Source organism: Cyprinodon tularosa, unplaced genomic scaffold (genome assembly GCF_016077235.1).
Source record: "Cyprinodon tularosa strain WSP-4 unplaced genomic scaffold, ASM1607723v1 ctg295, whole genome shotgun sequence".
NCBI lineage: Eukaryota > Metazoa > Chordata > Actinopteri > Cyprinodontiformes > Cyprinodontidae > Cyprinodon > Cyprinodon tularosa.
In genome coordinates this window covers 194,044-217,669 of record NW_024039002.1, presented here as the reverse complement: position 1 = coordinate 217,669, position 23,626 = coordinate 194,044, and the positions used below count along the sequence as shown (strand labels likewise).

General features: G+C 39.1%; 1 protein-coding gene across 1 annotated transcript in view; it reads left to right on the top strand.

Moving 5' to 3' along the window:
* The window catches only part of ppargc1b (peroxisome proliferator-activated receptor gamma, coactivator 1 beta), a 134,585-nt gene that overhangs the window by 100,837 nt on the left and 10,122 nt on the right, over nt 1-23,626 (top strand). The window contains exons 3-6 of the mRNA XM_038291149.1: nt 3,093-3,293; nt 15,093-15,218; nt 19,029-20,070; nt 20,413-20,458. Of these exons, the coding sequence (XP_038147077.1) occupies nt 3,093-3,293; nt 15,093-15,218; nt 19,029-20,070; nt 20,413-20,458 (1,415 nt within the window). The remainder of the gene's footprint in view (nt 1-3,092; nt 3,294-15,092; nt 15,219-19,028; nt 20,071-20,412; nt 20,459-23,626) is intronic.

The following is a 23,626-nucleotide window of genomic DNA, read 5'->3' as shown; positions in this document are numbered from 1 at the left end:
AAGATGTCTTTCAGTCATCAATGCACACATTCAGCGACATGCAAGAGCTCTTTGAAGCTGGGCACCGTTTCATTCACAACACCTGTCCCATCAACCAGGAATCAGAATCAGAAATACTTTAATAATCCCAGGAAGAAATTACTTTGATTACATTACTCCATATGTAATAGAGTGACTATAGGACCAGTTTGATATAACACAATGTCATACAGATATATATAATTAGGGGGTCCCCGCTCCATCTGGCCATCAGTTTGGGGGTCCTTGATCTAGAAAACATTGAAGACCCCTGCTTTAACATATAACAGTATTTTAGTTTAAAATGTTAAAGCTAAAAACTGAAATGATTCAGATAAACATTTTTGTTTAGGTCCAATAACGCCTCATTTAAGCATAGCTATCTGTGGGCTGGCCTGATATGTTTATATCATTTGTGTCCAAGATGGTTGGTTAAAGGTCACAGGTGAACAGAAAATGGTTCACCTGGTGAAAAGGTAAAAAAAAAACTACAGTTAAAAAATTCCACCTTTGTGTTGTTGGACGTTGCTGTTATTCAATTAGTGAAGACATGGGAAGTGTCTCCAGCAAGACGGAGGATATATACGCTGGACTAAACTGCTGAGAGCCTCTTTTTACAGGCGGAAACGCTAATTACTCTATTCAGATTCAGATCTGGTTGGTCTTCCAAACCTAATGACCTACAAGTCATTACGTCAGTAAGAACTCTTTGCACAGTCCTGCATAATATGTGTACAAACAACCACGTAGATGCTTTTCACTACAAAATGATTCAGGAACAAAAAAGTTAAATTTTTCCATAAAAGGTTCCCAAATTGGGGGCCGAGTCCACCTGGGGGGTCATAACACTTAGATGGTGTTGCAAGATGGTTTTCAATATAATTGTGATGTGAACCCTGACGTATATGGAGTTTGCAATTTTATCATAAAACACATGAATGTAGCATGAAATGAAAAAAGTTTTTTTATCTAATACATGGTTCGAATCTTAAATATACAATTAAGCTGTGAAGTGCACTAATAAATAACTAAAATTTATATTCAGTAGCTAAGCTGTATTTAATATGCTGAATTAGCTCATTAAATGTTGTTAGAAAGTATTTTGGGGTAATTATAATTGCTAAGAGGAATGTATTTCTATGTATTTTAGGGGTGTGCCGTTTTCATTGTTGGTTGATATTTTGGGAAATCAAGCTATAAAGAATATCAGTGGGATTGGGCATATTTAAAATTTAGTTCTAATTCAGTCCTATTGATTAAAATAGACTTTACTAATAATTATCCCATGGTTGTTATCAACCACTAAATAAATATCAACCCTATGAATTTTATTTTCACAGATTACACTTTTACATGGAAAAAGCCTTATTAAAACACATTTACACATATATACTTACAGTCGTGCCACAGTAGACCATTTAATTATTTTATTCACCTGATTGCTGTGCCAGGCAGAGTGTCGAAGCTGTAGAAAAAACAGTGCAACAGGTGGATGATGCTAACAATTTATATCTTCAACATCATTCATCTCACCTCAGTTCCACTCAGTTCAACATGGAAGTAGTGATTATTTCTGTGGACAGAGGAACGATGAGATTTTGACATTCAGTCAGTGGATTTCATGTGAACCGGGTCCCAAATGAATAAAAAAATAAATGAAAAAATAAAGCTATACTTAAAAAATATTGACAATTCTGACAGATATAGATTGAAGGTGCTTTTTCGTTACAATTAGACTATGTAGAAAAATAAGGCAGATGGTGTTAAATCATGTTGGCCATCAATTCAATTACATTGCAGTTTATTTAGTTTTAAACATTTTCTATCTAAGGAAAACCAGCAATCCCTCCCAACAAGCATGCTTGTAGCGACAGTGGAGAGTAAAAACTCCCTTTTAACAGGAAGAAACTTCCAGCAGATCCTGCCAAGGCCAACTGGGGTTCAAGGGGACAGAAACAGACACAGAGATGACATGAGCATCTTTTGCATAATAAATTACCATGCACGTTCCCGACTGGTCATTTCTATGGTTAACCTTAAGCAACACGTTTAAATGCTGCATACAGATGGTTGCTCACACAATGCTGCAATGCTGGTCCATGGACTGAGCATCCAAATTAGGAATCGAAAATCCATCCATCAATCCATCCATTATCTGACACGCTTGTCCCAATTGGGGTCGCGAGGGGTGCTGGTGTCTATCTCCAGGCGAGAGGCGGGGTAAACCCTGGACAGGTCGCTAGTCCATCGCAGAGCAACAAAGAGACACACAGGACAAACAACCGTTCACGCACACACTCACACCTAAGGACAATCTAGAGAAGCCAATTAACCTAACACACATGTTTTTGGACTGTGGGAGGAAGCCGGAGTACCCGGAGAGAACCCACGCATGCTCAGGGAAAACATGCAAACTCCATGCAGAAAGACCCTGGGCTGGAAATCGAACCCAGAACCTTCTTTTTGCAAGGCAGCAGTGCTACCCACTGCGCCACTGAGCAGCCCGGAACTGAAAAATTTAAATAAAAATTTGAAAGTATCCAGGAGAAGTGAAAGATTAGAAGCTGTTCCTATCGATACCAAGTAGACAACCCAAAATACAAGCAATGTAGGGTATGATAATAAATGAAGGGACACGTCTAGAGTTTGGATGGCTTGATGCACTTTGCTTTTATGATAAATTACCCGAAGAAACATAATTGATATTCCTTTTAATCCTCTAATAAAGAAAACAAAGTAGATTAATGGTCTTTGTTTTGGGTACATAAGCACTGATTCTGCTGTGATTATCTGGTGAAGTGTCAGTCTCTGAGTGATAGCACTCGGTTTGATTTCATGGTCTCCATCTTCAAACCGAACGTACTCCAGGGCAGCGTCATTCACTTTGTGGGCACTGATGGATTCATTATCAGATCAGAAATTGTGAAACAAGGGAATAGTTCCCGTCAATAACTGATTAATTGTTGCATTTCCAAAAACGTTGACAGAATAAATGTTTCCTGTCTTTTCTGACTGTTCTTTGTGGTTTTGCTGTATTTTCCTCTCTCACCATTCTCCCTCTGGTCTCCCTGCAGATAGAAGAGGAGAACGCGGCTCTGCTGGCCGCTCTGACAGACAGTTTGGATGGCATGGTGGACGCCGAGGTGGGGGGGCTCTCCGTTTTTCCCACTTTGGAGGAGGATCCTAGTCAACAGGAGGAGGATGTGAGGAGTCTTCCCCTGAGCACCGAGGACTTCAGTCGGCCCCTGGGAGCCGAGACAGAGGACCTATCTCTTGTAAGAACATCATTTTTCTTTGCTGTTGGAAACATTTGTGATAAAAGTGCAAAGAAAACCATCAGATATGAACATTCACTTTTATCTTCCCAAAACCTCGCTTTAATAAGCACCTCTGAGCGAGAACAGTAACGCGACCCTCCTGGCTCTGTTTAGAAACGTCTGGAAATCAAAAGTCCCCTGCAGCTCAGAAAGCGACGTCTGCCACTTGGCTATGTGGTCCTGAATCCGAAGAATTTGATCTTTTCAAATGCGACCTGTGTCTGAACGGTTTACTTCTGTAAACACAGAGCAGGTTATCCTATGATGTAATTGCGTCCTCTACTACGCATGCGAGACACTTGCGTTGTATGACACACAGGAGATCACATACAAGTCGCATATATTTGGAAACGTGAACGGCAACACAAAAAAATTGGATTTGAGCATCAAGGCCTGCAGTGGGAACGTAGCCTTTGATTGTCACTCTCTACAGAAAAGGTAAAGATCTCTGGAAATAATAATTTTTTTCTCTGCATTCATGCATGCATTCGCACTAATATAAAGTTAAGTGAAAGGAAAACTTGTAGAGAAACCTTTCTCTCTTGATACTGAACTAAAAATAAGTAAAACACTCTTGAAATTGGTGTATTATTACCTGATTTTGAGCTGGTACTTCAGATGATCTCCCCATGAAACAAGTATTTTTCCCTCTTAAAGGTATAGTGGAGGATTTTATTTTTCTGGGTGGATCATCAAAATAAGTGGTCCTCCTAACTGTCAATCATCCTGGTGATATGTTTAAGGCCTTCCTACGTCCTCTTCCCCATTTTCATTTACCTGTGGTGTGTCTCACTTAATGGAAAAATTGCAAATATTCCTTTGGAAAGTAAGCTTGTATGCAAGTAAGTGATGCAAACAGCAACTTTTAAACAGAGCGTGCACGAGGAGAACTGGGCTCATGCACGCGTTTAATAGGTGTTCCCTCTCAGGAACAGGTACAGGGTTGTGCATGTGCACTGTTTTTTTGTGTGCAAAAATCCTCCTTTATACCTTTAAGTGGAAGGAAAACATGTGGTAGAGAATCTGCTGATTGTGAACTAAAAATAAGTAAAACATTCTTGAAAGCAGTAAATTTTCCCTTAATTTGAGATTCAAATTATCTCCCTATAAAAAGTGCTTTTCCCTCTCAATATAGAAAATCCATATTATGTATTTGAAATTAAAATAACTGAATTAGTTGTTTTCTTATTTTAAGTGCAAATCCTCATCTTCTGTTGTTAAATAGCTTTTCTTTCCTGCTCATATCAAGACACTTGTTTAAAAAAATATTAATAATATTTTAATTTAAGAATGTCAGCCATCAAATGCAGACCTATCTGAGACAGGACAGCATCGGTAAAGTCGGACATCTTGAATTTCTTTTGGAGGTCAGGCTAACAGGAATGAAACAGAGGTGCTTGTTTTCCAATGTGCTTATTGATGATCAGGGAGTTGATGTTTCATTATGTTCAAAGTAAATCCAGATGTCTTCCATACTAATTCATCCTTCTTCTGTCTGTTGTTAAGTTTTATAAAAAGGCTTATTTCCATTTCCAGCAGAAGTTGCTTACACTGATGAAAGAATAGACATTTAGGAACAGAGTTTGTTTGATGGGTTAAACTAACCTAAGACATAAACCCTGCAGTGATTCATTCAGGTATAGAAAATCAATTAAGAGATAAGAGAAACTAGAGACAACAATACTGATGAGATCATCTGGGCTCCTTTAATTCATACAAAAATGACCCCATTTAATCAATATGGACTTACTTCTGATAAAGCTGACCTCTCTGTAAAATAATTTTGTTTCCCTTTGAGTTTATAGGAAGTATAATTTGGGATGTTTTTTATTTGCTGTAAATTTGATTCATCAGTGTTAACAGAGAAAAGGTTTTATTTAGTAAAGTAGCAGCATTTTGGATGATAAAGTGTGATTAATTTCATTTCAAGGCGTCTATTATTTGTAATTGTTCTTAATTTTTTATTGTTAATCTTAGCAGAAACTTTGATCAAGTAATGTGGACAATTAGCCAAATTTTTGAGCAGGGAATAATGATATCTCCTCCTCAGCAGATTGGTATAAATCCTTTAGATGGTGCCTCACGGGTGATTGCTTATTTTTAAGCCCCTCTTTCTCTTTTCACACCGCATTGCTGCATGCCTCCCTTCATTGCTCCCTTAACCCCATTTCCAGGAACAAGCCTTGTTTTCTTTTCCTCGCTCTGTCTCCTCCCTGTTATCAACCTCTCCCTGCACCTGAGAACACCCCCCTCATGCATCCTTCTCCCCCTCCCATCACACAAGAATAACAAATTGTTGTGTCCCTTTACAGGGAATATTGTGGCCCATTTTTTTGTTTGTTGGCTCAGCTGTCAGAAGAACGAAGCCCTGTATGCAGCTCTGAAGCCTAATTGAAGCAGGAAGCTTTTTCACTGCCACAAACGCCTTATGATTAGCCCTGTAATACGGCCTTATTGCTCTTGTCAAGTCCAATTCACTTTGCCTTCTTAATTTGACTTAAATTTCACAGGATAAGGGTCCGCTTCCATGGTTCTGATTAAGTGCCAGCCAACAAAGATCCCATTGTTCGGCGGTCACAGGTCAAGCAAGATGGCTGAATACCCTCAGCGTAAATATTCACCAAGCAGCTCTTTCTGCACATACTTAATTATCCTCAGAGCTTAGCAGTAAAACACATCTTTCAGCAGAGGTCTGTGAAACTTAAATTAGATGTTTGATCCTTTTCAACATTGGATGGAAACAATAACAATGTGTTTCTTTAAATTATTGTAATTTAATCCAAATTGAAGCAAAACAGGTATCATTTCAGCCTGATAAACCAGACTAAATGTGAGATTAATGTGTAATTTAGTCTGGCCCCGATGAATGAGACATCAGAAGATTGTTGATGAGAACAACCCGTTGTTTTTCAAACCATGTCTGTGCCTATTGGCCAACGCTCTGACCAATGAGCGCAACTGACTGTGACGTAGTAAACGTGACAGAAAGCTGGTGGGGAAGTGTAAACAAACAACATGTCGGTAAAACTGCGAATACGTTCTTCTCAGAAATGAATGAGCTCACATTTTGGGGTTTTCAACGAAAGAGAATTCATTCCAAAGCTGAGTCAAACGATAACTGTTCAATAGTTGCTGCCATCTTCCTTGTTGTGCTTTCTCCAGCATTGCACAGCTTTGTTGTCATGCCCTCAAAACCCCGCCCTCTTTGCATACAAAAATTCAAAAAACATCTCTGCGTTGTGATTGGCCCGCCAGTTCTAGGGCCTGGGGCATTAATCGAGGCTACACCACTCGGAGCAAAAATGATTTTGGCCGCTGGCCGTTGGGGCTGGTTTACAAGACTAGCATCATTTGCTTGAGTTTTAATATTTGACTTTCATGTCCAAACACTCAAAGCCACCATGTTGTTTTTAAATACAAGAATATTGATACTCAATCAGACAACTTTCCTCCCATGTTCTGATTTTTAGCAAGCATACACATGAGAATCTAACCTGTGTGTACATGCATGCATGTTAATGTAGCGTTAGCAACATAAGCAATTAGCCATCTTATGTTTAGCATCATTTCTTTGCCTCTTAGACAATAGGTGAAAAGTTAAACAAGCACACCCAGGTGAGTCCCTGATTGGTGCCCCTTTTGGTTGAACAGAGGTGCGACTGATAATAGCAAGGTGTGCTAATGTTAACATCCGTCAACAGGAAGCGGACCAAAATGGCGCTTGGTGCAGAGCGCTCTCTCGTCGGTGCCTCGCATCACCCCTTCCTGATTGGAGAAAGTGGGTGTTTGTTTGCAGTGCAGGCGCAGTGCGGTCAGGGTGTCTGCTTCCTGAAGGAGGCACTGTTACGAAGATATTCTCCAACCACTCATTTTCCCAGGACAATAAGGGGCTACTGCTTAGTTAGCAGAATTAATGAGGATTTGTAAAAATACCACTTTGTGCATGATTTTGCTAAAGATCAGTATTATGAAATAGTCAAACGCTTAAAAAAACAAAATTTTGGCACGATTAGGTCTTATAACAGGTTAACATATCAGAGGTTTTTTTTCTTGAATATAAACTAGGACATATCAGCTTTTAGTTTGAATGGGCCACAAAGAAAACAATCAGAATTTAAAGCCTGTTAAACAGTCAGTGAGCGGCTAACCTTCCCCTGAAGGAGTTCTGGCCTAGTTCTTATAACTATATATAACCTAGATTTATTGTTGTACAATTCTAATGTTCTGTATTTTTTGGCTATTTCTGAGGGAGTCTTTTTTTAAAATCTTTATTTTTCTATGAAACTTAACTGTAAGAAAATACGTTTTATTTCATGCTGACAGGAAAAACTATTTAAGCTATAGGCCCCCAAACTGATGGTGAGATGGAGCGGGGACCCCCTGATTATATATATTGTATGAAATTGTCTTATATCAAACTGGTCCTATAGTCACTATTACAGATGGAGTCATGTAATTAAAGTAATTTCTCACTGGTATTATTAAAGTATTTCTGATTCTGATTCATTTATCTGTTTACTACAGTGTGTTGAATTCATGTTAATGTGGATTTAAAGACATTTCAATTGCAGGGGGGAACATAAAACAGACCCCCTGTTGAAGACCTCTGATCTATACTGTTAAATCAAAATCAGAATCAACTAAAATGTCAGTATAGAGTCAGTTAAAGAAATCTTCAAAAAGTCCGTCTTGATGGCACTAACAAATACTGCGTGGGCTTCGTATGCTGGCAAAGCAAGAGCCTTCATTAAGACAGAAGTGACTATGCTAAAACAGTCTGTTAAACATCATGAAGGTATTGTTTTAGTGTAAATAAAATGTCAGCAGTACTGAGTAGTCACAACTCCAGAAAGAATGCTCTTTGTTGTGTTGCAAAACACAGTTACCCTTGTTTATCCTTGAAACCCCCTCAGTTATAAGTAGATGAATGTTGAAACTAGTTTAGCATCAGGCTGGTTACCGAGTTCCCTTTGTTTCCTTACTTAGGGAGCAACAAAAAGGGTCTCTTTGAGTGTTTATGGTGTTTTTGCAGCTTAGATGTTGTGAACTCAACTATTTGTCTAAATTCTTTACAACCTTCTCTTTTTAAGTCTTTTTAGCATAACTTAATTGTGCAGTAAACCCTGAACTTTACCCTTCTTCTGCACTGCTTCCTACTTTTAGTAAATGATGCTACGTACTGTGATTATCAAAAGTATCAATGCTCAGATGCTGTATCCAGATAAAATACTAATTTGGCATGGTGTCAATACCAAAGGGATTTTGCTATAGTTAGCTTTACATTTCTGGGTAGTAGTATTCTGATTGTTATTTGTAGTATTAGAAGTATTTTGCACATTTATTTTACCATCATCTGTGATTCTGTTTGGAAAGCATTTCCATGCTGAGATAGAAAAAGGTTTTTTTTTTATTCCTGGATATGAAAATTGAGTATTAAGCTTACTTTACAACCCTAGTACTTCCATGGGCTAATTTTCCTACACAAACCGCTTAATCCTTGATGTTTCCTGGTGGTTTAGTGTATTTTTCCTCCTGCAGGCGGGTCGTTTTTGATGGGTCAGATAAGACCCATTATTTCAAGTAATATTAATGCCTGAAAATGTCTCACTTACATGTCAGGGAGAGTTTGAGATACTCAGGGGAGTTTTGTACATATTTCAGTCTTTAAACTACCTGATGTAAATCCAGCCGTGACATTCATTTACCCCTGAAGAAAAACAGGATATTTCTCTGTACTAAATATAAATCATATCATCCTTAATCCCAACTCTGTTTCCACTAAGTGCACTATCAGTGGCAAATATAGCAACCTGACATTCACATCCACTCACACAGTGAAGCCTGGTGTAATAACATTAGACCTTTACTCAACTGATTCTGCCAGATGTGCATGTCTTAGTGTGTGTGTGTGCAATTCATGCTGTTTCCATCAGTAAAGTGGTTTGCGCTCATGTTAGCTGTTAAGTCATACACTGAAAATTGGTTCATGGGTACTTTGGGGCAGAAAAAGAAGCAGAAGAAGCTGTTTGCGGAGTGCTGTGTTTAATTTGTTAATGAAAAGTCGAGTGGAAGTAGAAATTATGGTAGAAACGGTTGCAGAAGCCACAAGGATAACTTTTGGCCCACAGAGGCTTATGAAGGAAAGCCAATTTTATATATTATGGGCCCACCTTGGTTTGTGGGATTTTGGGACAAGTGTCTGTTAAGAGGAGCTGGTGAGGGTAAATCCAGCTGTTTAGAGCATCTGACAGTGACTTCTCTGTTAGGGAGGGGTTGGATTGAAGGGTAACAATGATCAGACAAAGAATACTTTCCCCTGTTTAATGATATTTTGTCTTTATATATATTTCAATTTAGTTCTTTTTATATATTCTTTGCCTGTAGCACTCGTAGCTTTAAGCTCCTGGTATCACAGTATTATTGCTTAATCTTTAGACAGTTATTTCCAAATTTCTGAATTAAAGAGGGAATTAAAAAGGAAATTCTTACTAGGTTGTGGGATGAATGTCAATGCAATTTCTATAGCCATAGTCAATTTAAACTATAGATGAAGCTGTTTTGATCACTTTTAGAAGCACTGGAAATTAAAAGTGTGTAAAGGAGTATAAAGTAAATGTTTGGCTACAACTATAAAAGGATTTGATATTTATGGCTTTCTCTTAAAATGGTCAAATGCAGCTCAATCACCAAGTAACCTAGTGGTGGTATTTGTTTCCGTAATGCCTGATGCTAAATGTAGCTTCTTTGTTTCAAGACGCCATAAACTTTACCTTGAATCTAGTAAAGAACGCTGGGTGATGCTCCCTTATTGCTTCTGGCTGCTGCTGTCCTTTTGCATGATGGGCTGCCTTCTTCCTCAAGGCCGTTGCCGTCCACTCTCTTGCGTTAGCCTTAGTATTCTCCAGCAGCTGACTCTAATGGGATCCAGAGCACAGTGTTGTTGCCTGTCTGAAGAGGCGAAGAAGTTCATGGCGGTCCCCTACTTCATCCATCATAGAGCCTGTAGCACGAGCAGCTACAAAGCTACACAGGCGGTACTCTATTTGATGAGATTTATACATTAAAGCCCTTATACCGCAATTCAATTCAACTCACTTTATTTATAAAGTACCAATTCACAATAAACGTTACTTTACAGAGACAATGCAATCGGCATGGTTCCGTTTTCTGTCTAAGGAAAACCGGCTGATTGCATTTGACACAATCGCACTAGAGGTATGACAAAAAAGACAATCGTGGTTTTGAACCTGTGACTGTTTGATACTTAGGTAAACCATGAACATGGTTACCGTTTAGTTTCAGTATGAAGTTTGTAAAGATCACCATTCAAAGGCCTTCCACAGTTTTATACCTGGTGTCTGGGAATAAACTACATTAAATGGGCTGAATAACGGACCCTGTGTCGCAGAAAACATAAAATCACTGTTATTTTAAGCTCTCACCATGTTTTTAAGTTTATGTCCAACTACTGAACATATGAAGCTCAGTTCAGCTCCTTGTATTTATGATTTATCTTCACTGGGTAAAAGGAAGATAAGACTTTATTGGTTAACATAATTTTAGAAGTACTTAGCTTCACAAATACACAGAAGTGAAAAGAAGTAAATACCAGAGATTCAGTATGTACTTTAGGAATCTAGAAGTCTAGATTGTAGATATGAGGGGAGCTTTATACGATCAAAAATAATGCCTTTTCTCTCATCACCTGTGTTTTTAGTTCCGATCTCCACTTTTCCTGTATGTGTGTGTTCCCCCATAGAACAAGGCCTCTATTGATGATGCCAGAGCAGTTCTGGAAGGCATCCAGAGCAGAGCAGAGCGGGATGTACTGTTAGGGAGGCCCCCGATGCTGTCCAAGAGTTTGCAGCATTTCACACAGACTCAAACCTTCAGTCTCCTGTTCACTTTCCTCAATGAGACTCCAAGAGGAGCATCATCACACACTCTAAGCCAAGTTGGCTCCCAGACAAAGGGCCACAGTGGCCCCATTAGCGGTGCAGGCAACGCTCCCATTTCAGTCAATTGACCCAGATAGTATTCTTTGGTTAGAGCCAGCGCTGTTGGGTGGTGATGTTGTTTTCATTAAAGCACTGTAGTACAATAACTGTGACGAAACTGATTTAAAATTGACTCATGGCCCAGCAGTTTTATAGCATGCACTGCTAATAAAATGTGTCAAATTGCACTTTTTCCTTTAACTCCATCAATTTAAAAGCAGTTTTACATAAAAATGTCTCACATTACTTTTTTATAAGGATTTTTTTCAGCTCTTTCCAGACCAGACTGTCTCTCTATATAGAGTAGTCCTGCATCCACCTGTAGTGCAGTCTTCGTGTCAATGATGAGTGGATAACAGCTCTAAACTATTATCATGTTTGAAATCTGACCTCTGCCAAAGCAAAGCATCCCTACGGCATGATCCTCCCACCACCATGTTCAACCATGGAGATGGTGCATTTAAGGTGATGTGGGGGGTTAGTTTTCTGCAGCACATGTATTATCGCATGAAGGACGAAAAGTTTTGTCTCATCTGAATAGATTAGCTCCTTCCCCAGGGTGGCTATCCTCTCTTATTGCCTTGTAGAAAACTCCCAACAGAGCCTTTTTCTTTTACATAATACAAACTTTTACTTCAGATGTTTCTAATGGAATAAAAAAAATATATGTATAAATATTTAATAATATATTATAATTATTATAATATATTATTATCTCTTTTGTTGCCATTGGAAAATATGGTTAAATTATTTTAACTGCAATTAAAATATTAAGAGTTAATTTAAAAAAAATTGATATTTTTGTCTTTAAAGGGGCACAGTCACGTTATATGCTTATAAAAAAAAATAAAAATAAAAAATTGTATCGTGATAAAATAAGTTTAAATAGACCAAGGTGCTTTTAAGGTCATTTTGGAGCCTAATTAGAATTTCAGCACCAGGTGCGATGAACAGACGTAAACAGACGTGGTGCCATCTGCTGGCAGCTTGGCAGAATTGACGCAGCTGTTTCATAGTGCCTGACTGAGCCCCAAACATTCCAACAGTAGCCAAAGGTTCTTTAACTAGCCTTTTTTAATTGAAAAAATAATCGATTTGCAAAATAATAGTTAGTTGTAGCCCTAATTGTCTCTAAGGTAATCTGATGCTGTTATAGTAACTATTCACAGAACGGTTTTATCTATGAGAAAAAAAGCAAAATGAAGAGTAAAAAATAGTAAATAATATGCAGGTAGGAGTGACAGTTTTCCAGATAAACTCCATATGTTGCCAGAGTTGAACTACTGGCTTATACGTATGAAGAGAAAGGCCAATTATTAGGCAGTTTATTACATTCGCAATAAAATCGAAATTGGAAAAATCATTCAAATTGCAGAGGCACTCAGTTTTTTATTATATTTAACAAGAGTATGACACTCAATTTGTCACTGCAGCCCTTTAGGTGGTAGTTATAGACTCTGTGGGTTTTGCTGCCACACATTTCTGCCGTGGCCTGAGCGCCGAAAACGTATTTTATTCATGTCTCTCCATGAATAAAATCTGAAATTACTGTTATAATCCAAATACAATTAGATTTTCAACCCTAAACAAGACTATGCCGCTTTAAAGAAAGCTAAAAAAGTAACACTATTCCACTGTTTCCCAGAAACACTGCACCAAAATTGTCGCATTATTGTTTTGATGCAATTGTGCAAATTGCGGCAACCACAGGGCTCCAATATGGCTGAACGAGCCGCCGCTTTACGTCTGCCGCCTTTATAACGGTTCCCTTTGAATCCTAATTCCTATCATTTCTGTATTTCCTGCATCATCTTTTGGAGCAAAAGGCTGCAAAGCTTAAAGGGGGATTTTCTTTCTAAGCTGATTTATATCAGCTGATAGGCCTGCCATGAAGCTACGCTCAGGATTGAACGGATGAGTACACAGATGGAAAAAAGTAATGAAAGGATAGTTGGAGAATGAGGAGCGGTTGTGTTAATATCTTTTTGAAAGGTAATACCCAGGGAAGGTTTAAGGAGAGTGTTCCTACTCTTTATGCCTTAACTCAGGCTTTGTGTTTGATCCGGAACAACAAGAGGATGGGAACAGGAGAAAAGAGGGCAGAGCTGATGTGACAGCTTTGAAGTAAGGATGAAAATAAGTGTGAGGGGTCACACAGGTAGAGACTGATGGAGGGATGGATAAAGGAGAAAGAGAGGTGGTCATCATGTATTATTATGTAGAAAAAGACTGGATCTGGCTCTTTAATAGGAAATGTGAATATGCCACGTAGCTGTCAGCTTTAGTGGTGTGATAAATGTACAGTAGCGTGACCTTTTCTACACATTATTCCTTTATACAAACATCCGTCTGCGGAGCATTAATGCCTGACAGAATCTAGATTAGAAAGTGAGGTGAAAGAACTGAATGCTTTCATGTCGATGTGAATAGTTTTTTTGTTTTTTTTCCCCGTCCTTTTCTAGCATGATGACTAAAAGTCCGTGTCCATATATCGCTTCACTACATTTGGATCCTAATGGTTCTGCCTAAATGTGTTGTCATCCTGACAGCCTCCACATGGAGCTCTGGCCCTAAACCGTTAAGTGGAACGTTAAAGGAAAGTTGAAAGGAAGGATAAAGAACTATGGAGTAACTGCAGCCTTAAGAGGAGAGACCCTGAGGTTATGGACGGCCACTCTGGAACCAAACGCTTTGGTCAAAACCGCATTTCTGAGTCAAGAAAAATAAAATATCCAGACTGTAATCAGCAGGGAATTCATCTGCAAAATCTCTCTGCTGAAAAGCACAAAGCCAATTTGATATATAGCTTTTTTTTCCTTTTATTTTGATTGAATTGTCCTCAACGATCTTTGCTAACTTTACCGTTGGATAGCTAGAAATCTAAATGTACAGATATATCATTAGTAAGGATGAAACAATTCATCGGATTAATCATGATTCATCGATTATTGAAATAATCGTCAACTATTTTAGTCATCGATTAATCATTAACTGGAGTGTAGAGACTGTAAAACTTGCATATAGCTGACAGAGCGACTCAGAGCGAAACTACCATTTAAAAATTGTAAAAAAAAAAAAAAAGTTTCTACTGGTTTAATTTAGTAAAAAGTCTTCTTTAAGGAACCTTTTGTTATCCGATTATTAATCTATTAATTGAAAAAATTATCAACAGTTTTCAATCGATTTGCAAAATAATCATTAGTTGCAGCCCTAATCATTAGCATCATCAGTTGTTCTTGAAATACAGTTGACTACGAAATATTGTCTCTAATCAGTCCTGGTAATTGACATTAGCAGAAATAGTGCATAAAAATAAAAGTGATGGTTTATTGTACACTTCTAGCTATTATTGTACCATAGGATATTAACCATATGATGTATTTCATTCAGAAATTAAGCGATATGCTGGCTGGGTGATGATTTTGGCCAATATTAGCGTCTTTTTTGTTATCTGTATCGTCCGATACAGGTGCTCACAGTGTCCGCACCTTCCATTTGCCATCCATCAGTTAATGTTAATGATGTTTTTTTGTTTATTTGAAGCTTGTGCAATATTTGTTATTGTTGTTTCATTTTTATCATATTAATGGAGGAAAAGAAAACAATATTGGCTCCAAAAAATCTGCAGCACAAATCAGAGATCAGTATCGGCCTTAAAATAGATCTCTACTTTATTTTAGGTTTTGACTCATGTGGTTCTTGTAGTTAAAAACCAAGAGAATGTGCTGATGTAATTTCCTTTGTGTGTTTTCTGGTGCAGCTAAAGAAGTTGCTGCTGACTCCCCCCAACGTCCCATCCGGCATCGACGTGCACAAAGACGGAGCCCAAAGCCATCGCTACAGCAACAGGAGTCTGCGCCTTCGGCCTGTCAGACCTCTGACGAAGGTGAGGCACTAATTACAGAGAATTAGCAACAAGACGGTTTGTTCTCACGCCTTTAAAGAACCCTCCTGTTAGGTAAAAAGAAGACTAAAATAGAAACAGAAACCAGGTAGAGACAGATCTCAGCATTCGCCGCTGTGTCCGCTGAAACCTGGTGAGATAACCAAATTGGCTTTTTCCAATCACTTCCTCTCAGGGCGGCGGTTTGAGGCAGAAGTCGTTTCCAGCTGTATATGGTGTTTGCAGTCAGCATATCTGCAGCTGCAGGATTGTTTTTAAATGTGTCCGCACTGCCTCTTCCATCAGAGATGCACTTTCATTATAAAACCATAATTGGAAGTTTAGCAGTGCTTTCCTTTAATGTTTCCGGTTAAAAAAGTTGCTCAAGGAAGATTAGGGATGAATAATTAGTTATACTTCGCATGAAGATTTTAGATGAAGAGATGCTGAGCATCGCTTCCCGAGAGATAAAACCTAACCATGATCCGGAAAGATTAGAAAAAGTTGGTTCTGCTCATCACTGAACAGAAACAAACAGAAGAGTCTTTATGGTTGAAATCAGTCTGCTGAGTAGCGTGCAGAGGCGGATTTTTCCTGCAAAATCGAACTAATGCTGCAGTTAGACTGACAGCAGCTCTGGTAATAGGAATTTTCTCCTCTTCTTCATTCAATTCAGTTTATTTATATAACCTCAACTCACAAAACATGTCATCTCAAGATTCTTTACAGAGATCATATAGTCAGATTGGTTTAAACTTTGCTGTCTTGCATCCAGTGATTGACTTTGCAGGATTCCCTCCTCCTGGATGAACATGTGACAACAGGAGACTTCTTTGGTCAGCATGGAGATAAGCCACTTATATTTATTGGATGATAGAAAATATTGGTGTTTGGCTTAAAGTTAAAAGCTGAAGTAAAATCTGTAAAATGCAATTTGAAATAAATGCAATATCCATCCATGTTGCGTCACGCTTTATCCCAAGCGGGGTTGCGAGCGGTGCTGGTACCAGGAGAGAACCCAAGCATGCACAGGGAGAACATGCAAACTCCATGCAGAAAGACCTCAGGCTGGGAATTAAACCCGGAACCGTCTTGCTGCAAGGCAGCAGTGCTACCCACTGCACCACTAAGTGCAATATGTAAACTCAAAATAAAAAAGAGAAAGTTTAAAACAGCATTCAAAAGACAAATAAAATGGTAAAAAATCAGATCAGAGTTTATTGGATTAAAAACTTTGTTTCCAAAAGCTGAGATAGTATCTGCTCATTATCTTTTGGGGTCAGCAGAGTAAAAAATGTGTTAAAAGAAGATCTAGCAGACAGGCTTTATCTGGAACAATTACTTTTATGTTTTTATAAGAGAAAACATAAAGGAAAACATTTTTTTTAGACTATGAAAATGGTTTTCTATTTAATATAATGGAAAAATAAAATCAATGAAAGAATCAAAGTTAGTCTCAAATCTTTTATTTAATCATTACGTTTTTTTAAATTTTAATCTCTGGATTTGTTTCTATTTTTCATAAAACATCAGGATTGATTGCAAAAGTAATGAATTTCTGGTCGATAACCGATAACTGATCTTTTTAAAGTCCGACATACCGGTTCTAATTTTGATCAATACCCTTTTATTTTCTTAAATAACTTCCACTGAACCTTGTTAAAAGATCCTAAGACACCTTCGGTATTTCAATCTTTTCAAACACAAAATAGAAAAAAGAGTTACAACACAGATGTAGTAATAAAAACTGTTGCAGAATAAAAAGTGTATAGGATTTCCAGTGGGGAACCTATATACAGGTAGATAAGATAAGTTAATAAGTGTTGATCAGGCGACCGACCAGTTATTGCATCCCTGGTTAATCTGCTCCGTATGCTGGAGATTTAATCTCTGAATTATGGACAGCACTTCTTAGCAGTTTAGCATCCATCTTGAAATATAAAACATTTAGGAATTGATGCGTTTTTTGCTATAAACAGATCATTGCACCACTTCATCCACTGGTTTCCACTTCAACGTTTAAAAATAAGAAAAATACAAACTGTAGTAGAAGAACAAGAAAAACAGCATAATAAAATAAATCCAGTCAGATTGTTATTAAAAAGAAGTGACGAACAAGTTCCTTCAGCTCGCATGGAGGCGTTTGCACGGCTCCTGACAGCTCTCAGATACTCCATTATGTTTACAAAAATGGGAAGCCATATCAGAGCTGTCCGGAATGCAGAGGCAGCGCGTCCCGTTCGGCGACACGTTTTATTTTCCCAGTGATAGATATTTCATTTTAGAATAAAAACCCTGAGCCGTCAAGCTTGCAGAGACCTTCAGCTGCTGCTCGTGATGAATGTGGTGTTGGGGATGAGAGGACATCTACAACGGCTACTGCTGTATGACTTAGTAGTAATTGGATGGCTGCTAGCTTTGTGCTTCAAGTGGTCATTGATTACAACATCGGTCATTTATCTCTGTACAAGCGTAGGGAAAAAGCTCCAGTCTAAGTAAGGGGTGCAGAGAAGCCGCTGCAGAAAGAAGCTCCGGATTATCTGGCCTGTATCTATCGCCAGGGCTTCTTAAAATCAGCGTTGATGGCAGATGGTGGAAGTATTGACTGATGGGGCAGAAGGGCAACGGTGAATCACAGTCGGTCGCTCTGCACTATCTGTATGAGTAATACAGATCAGCCATTTTGGTGCAGCTGCAGACTGAATCATCCCTCTCAAAGTCAGGAGAAGAATGTGCTGCTGCATGTTCCCTGATCCTGCACCCAGAGCAGGGAAATAAAAACACAGCGCCTTTTTCTCTGTTTGTTCTGCTTGTCCATGGTTTTGTTTTTTAAGTTACTGATTTAGACATTAAAAGTGAAGTTAAAACCAATCAAGATGCATTCAACAACTGGATGGTATCTGCCTCTTTCACTTAAAATATTCCAGGTTTTTAAATGTGTTATGCTACGAGGTCAATCTAACTTTGCTGAAATGAGATGCAACAATAAGTCATTTTTTAGCCAAAGGAGGATTTCTCCAGAGTCACGGCTTATTCCAGGTTGGTTCCTTTCAGAGTCGTCAGAGCCATCGTCAGAGTTCCTCCAGGGACGATGCTGTTGATCGTTTTCAGTTGGGGAAAATGTGACGTGATTAAAACTTTCATGTCTGAATTGAAACCTCAAGCAAATTTAATTATTGGATGAAAACTGGGAAAACACTGGGTTACAACAACTAATTCACATGATTGGTTTGGAGCATGACTAAGTGAAATCCATCTAAAGGTGCGCTCATGTAAAGATAAACATATTCCATTTCCAACTGGGTTTTTTTCTGTCCGACATGGTGAGGGTGTTACAAGCAGAACCAAGTATCTGGGGCACATTATTGCAGAACGTGTCAGACGAGGGTGACACATCTACAGACAATGGAGAATGCTGTGTGCTCAGAATTACTCGTAAATGTGACGCAAGCACTGTTGAAGTGAAGCTGGAGGTTTAAGGCGGATTGCTCCTCTCTGTTCACTGGCCGCCCTGCAAAGGCTGCAGGTGGCCTAAAATGATGCTTTGCTGTTGCTTTTGAAAAGAAGGAGGGACTAGTGCCAGTTAGACATTTGTCACAACAAAATTCAATACTTAACATGTTGTTTTTGCAAAAGTTAATTTATCATTTTGGTTGTAGGATAAATGCATCTGATAATGAAATGATTTGTCTATCCATTCACCATCCATTTATCCATTTATTTATTCAGTTAAAAATTATTTTTTTGGAAGGTAAACAATCATCTGAACCGTTTTAAAGTTGACCTTCTGCATGTTTTCTCTCACCCTCCCAGAATGACCTCCCCTTAGAGCGGAAGTCCCGAGCCGTGCGTCCCACTGGGCGCCTGTGCGCAGAGCTCCACCGCCACCTGACCACGGCGCAGGAAAGTGACGACACCCCGGTTCATGACACGGATGAGGGTGACGATGAAGAGGAGGACGAGGACAGTGAGTCAGAGGAGGATGAAGAGGAGGAAGAGGAGGAGTCTTCCAGCAGCGAGGTGGAGGGGGCGGCTGTCGCCGGCCCCGTCGAACCCGCCGCGCCTCAGTTCAGCTCGGAGAAAGAACTCCAGTCAGTTGTTGAGCTGATCACCTACATGCACACTTACTGCCTGCCGATGCGCAAGCAGCAGAGCTGGGACCGAAAGGACCGGGACCTGTCGAGGATGCGGGCCAAACCCGATGTCCCCCGCCCGGCGAACGGCGGCTCTCACAGCAGAGTCGTACTGGTAAACGCTCCTGCGACTGGTGGAAACCTAAACGGGACAAGCAGCAGCGCCCCGAGAAGGCTTCCCTTCGCCAGGCGGAGGGAGATGAAGGCCAACTCTCTTCTCCGGCAGCTCTTGCAACAGAGCAGCTCCTTTGACGTGAGCAAGCCTTACAGACTCCACAGCCCACCTTACACCCACTCACACAGCCCCAGCAGGGGTGTAGCATCTGCTGCTTGTCCCCCAGCTACTAAATGCACCACAGCCTTTAGCTCCTCCTGTCCTAAAGCAGAGCTCCAGAAAGACTCCTCCTCGCCTGAGAGGAGAAACTCTTCCTCTGGGCTTCCCCAGAGCATGGAGGAGCCCGCTGAAACCAGCGGCTCTTTCTCCGTCCGCCGTTCCAGACGCTTAGCATCCTTCCCCAGCCGCTTCGCCAAAAGGTGGCGCCCCACGCGAGAGAGGGACGGAGAGGGGAAAGAAAAGGATGGGAAGGGGGAGGAAGAAGCAGGGGACCGACTCCTGCCCACCCAGGTCGGAGGGGGGACGACGACGACAGAGGTCCAGCCAGAAAAAATGACGTCTAACGATGGCAGCAACACCTCTGAGCTGACCAAATCCTGCTGCCATGGTTAGATCACCAAACACAGACAAAGGCTGCATCCACACCAGTCACTCTGACTCTGACATAGAGATTTAGATCAATAGGAAAGGTTTTCTAATGCAACTTTTTATAAACCTGCGCTAAAGTTAAGCAGCTGTTATTTAGTTAGTTTAATGTTTTCTGAAAAAAAAAACAAATTTGAACTCTCTCTTGATTTCATTATATTACTTAATTGTTTTCGTTATGTTTTTCATCATGGGATTCGTTTGTGTATTCTTTCCTAAGATGGTGACTAAGCGTATCCCTTCATATGTACTGATCAGCAGCAGCCCTGTCACCCTGTTCTAATGGGTCTTATTCTAATTGCAGAAAAGCGGGCCTGTCTCTGTCTGCCCCTCAACCCAAAGTCCACAGGGTAAGTATAAATGAAAAAAACTGCTTTTTGACCTCCTCCACTTTAGGTGCTTCTCTCTCAATTGTGCCTTTAAGTTAAATAACGGTCTTCTACTGAAGTAGCGGAGATAAGATCCCTTCTTTAAGGATGGAAAATCTCCTGCTGGGGAGATGTACCTGCTACCATTGCTAAATATTGGGAATATATTCATTTGAACCATTTTTCTCTTTTCTTTTTCTCTTTTACAACGGGCAGACACTTTTGACAGCAGAAAAAGAATTTGAATGACCCTGAGTAAATCTATATTTATGTCATTTCTAATCAAATGCATTAGTTTGAAAATAAGTTGAAAAACGCAATGTTTAAAATTCAATTGATTACTTTGAAAATATACCTTTTACTTTCACTTTGTGATTAATTTTCAGCTAAAAAAGTTCAGTTTCATTTTGTCAGACTAGCAGGTCCTTGAGCCACAGCGTTTGATTACTCTGCGCCTAAAGGACCTGCTTGTCTGATGGCAAGAAAATGAATTTTCGAGCTGAAAAAAGTCAAATTAAACATAGATGAAATTTTCAAACCCACAAAATACCATTCCTGAGCAAGAACAGTTCATGAAGCATTAAGTTCTGTTTAATTTTAGTGAAATTCATTTTCAAACTAAAGCGTTTAACTTAAAATCACATGAAAAAATATAAAGTCAAAGCATGTTATATTTACCCCTCTTTGTGAGCTAAAGTAATTATTGCGTCCAGTGTGGGCATCGATGGGAGGAAAGAGATAGATCAAATAGATTTAGGCAGGATTTGGATGCATGTTACCAGATACTGCATCCAACTATTCCTTTTCTGTCACAATATTACAAACACAGATATTTAAATTATGATTTATGTTCAGTATATTTTACAGTTCTGTCTCATAGGAATTGTTAATGTGAACAGGTCAAAAGGTAGATAAGAAACTTTGCTAAAATGATGAAGTAAGCCGCATAAAGTCATAGTAATAAAGTACATTCCTGCAGCTGATGTCTTTCAGTGAACCTTGAATGTATGTTGTGGTTCAAAATGATTTCTGAACTTGGTAAAGAAGTGAAAATGGTTCTTCTTGCTTTCTGTCACTATTTAAAGGAAATAAAGGACCTGATTTATCATGAACCACTATTAGTCATTGAGTTCCAGGGATGGGGACCGTTCCCCATTGGAACCGATACCTGGGAATCATTTTACACTCCAGGTTTATTTACCTGGAGCTGACGAGGATGATGATATGGCTGCTTCACCAGGGTTACTGGCTGCAGCGATGCTAATGGTGCTGAATTCAAGAGCCATAGTTGTAGATCTGAGGCTGTCCTTTGCTTAACCAGGTGCTTCCTTATATTAGAAGTATTTCCCGCCACTTTTCATCATATATATTGCAGCGACCATAATCAGTTCACATTTTATGCACTTTGGAGATTTTAGTACCAGCCATGCCGGCTTTATTAACTGTAGTGTGTATAATTTTAAGTGAAGAGGTACTCTGTAGCACCAGCTGAACTTGGCTGCTATGTTTAATTCTCCTGCTCCTATGGTAGCAGAGAAACATAAGCAGATACAGACTGTTTATTTAGTCTGTCTGCTCAGTTAGAGGCTGCATTCAGGTTCTGCTAGCATGACGCTAAAAGTTCTTCTTCAAGTGCAAAAAGGAACAGTGTTGCAACCTTGTTTCAGTCAGCAGACCGGCAGTGCTCAGCAACAGTTGGAGGAGTTGCGGTCCTGGCATTTCTTTACCGTAGGAAGGGATAGATAACCCTGAATATCATTTTAAATTCAAGTAAAAATTTTTATTTTGCCCTTAGAAAGGATGGTAAACCTAAAGTGCGAAAAGTAAAGCTTGCAGAAATGCAGAATTAGGCTGGTTAGCAAACTTTATTCTCTTTTAGATAAAAAAATAAAAAATCATAACAATAAGTAAGTAAATATTTACGCACCGATGATCCTCATAGGAGCACATATGTTTTTGTATCATCTCTTCTATGCTGCAAAAGAAAACAGGGAAGGCCGATCTAATGTGGAACTGGAATAATTTAGACTCACTAAGGCTTTAACAATATTACACTTTGTAGCACATAAATTACAATGTTAGTTTTGTTTTGTTTTTTTGTACTGCAAAAATGAGAAGTAAGTCACTGAATTCTAATTCCAGAACAGCCTCGGTAAAATGACAGCCTGCTTAATTATCTGTTGTTGAGGGAAGCTGTTGAATTACTAATTAGCATAACATAGAAGTCCGAGTATATCATCCGATGAAAGCGCTCAGTTCCAAGTTAAACAGGAATCAAAACGTACTATAGCTGCTGAATTAGAACATAATAGAGTTTCTTAATCAAAATCAGATTTGCTAATTTGCAGGTATGTCTTAGTTTTTGTGATGCCATTTAGTTTTATACCTGTCCTTGTTTTGAGCCCCCTCATTTGAAAACATAATTTCCACGAGGAAATCACACACAATAAATCTTATTATTTGATTATTTAAATAATCCACAGCTAATTTACTAATCAATTAATTGTTAACTGGAGCATAGAGACGGTAAAATATGCCTTAAGCAGACAGAGCGACCCACTTACAGCAGTAATTATATCTAAATTTGTAAAAACAAATATATAAACATTTTGCACTCTATCCAAAACAACTACAAGTTTTAGTTTCACCTGGTTTAATTTAGTAAAAACTCTTCTTTAAGGAATATTTGTCTATCTGATTATTGATCGATTAATTGATAAAATAATCGACAGATTAATCGATTTGCAAAATAATCGTTAGTTGCAGCCCTGATTCCCACAGGGTCTGATGTTTACAGGAGAAATTTCAGCTCAGAGTTCCTAAAATCCTAAATCTTATTTAGTCTAAACATTGACCTGAAATCATCCTGCCTTCACTGAACTTAAAACGAATCCTTTTCTTTTTGATTTCCCATTGACTGCAAATTTATATCAGAAGTTGAGCATTTATTTACTCTTGAGGGCTGAACGTTTTCCTAAAAAAGGCTTCTTCCATCTAAATAAATCAGTGACATCAAAAGGGAGACTTTAGTGTTTTCTGTGGAGGGAAATTGATCCTATTGCCTGAAGCCAGTAACAGTCTGCACACCCACTTCCTTCCAATGCAACCAGAGCAACAGCAACTGACAGCCACCAAGAGCAGAAGAAGAAA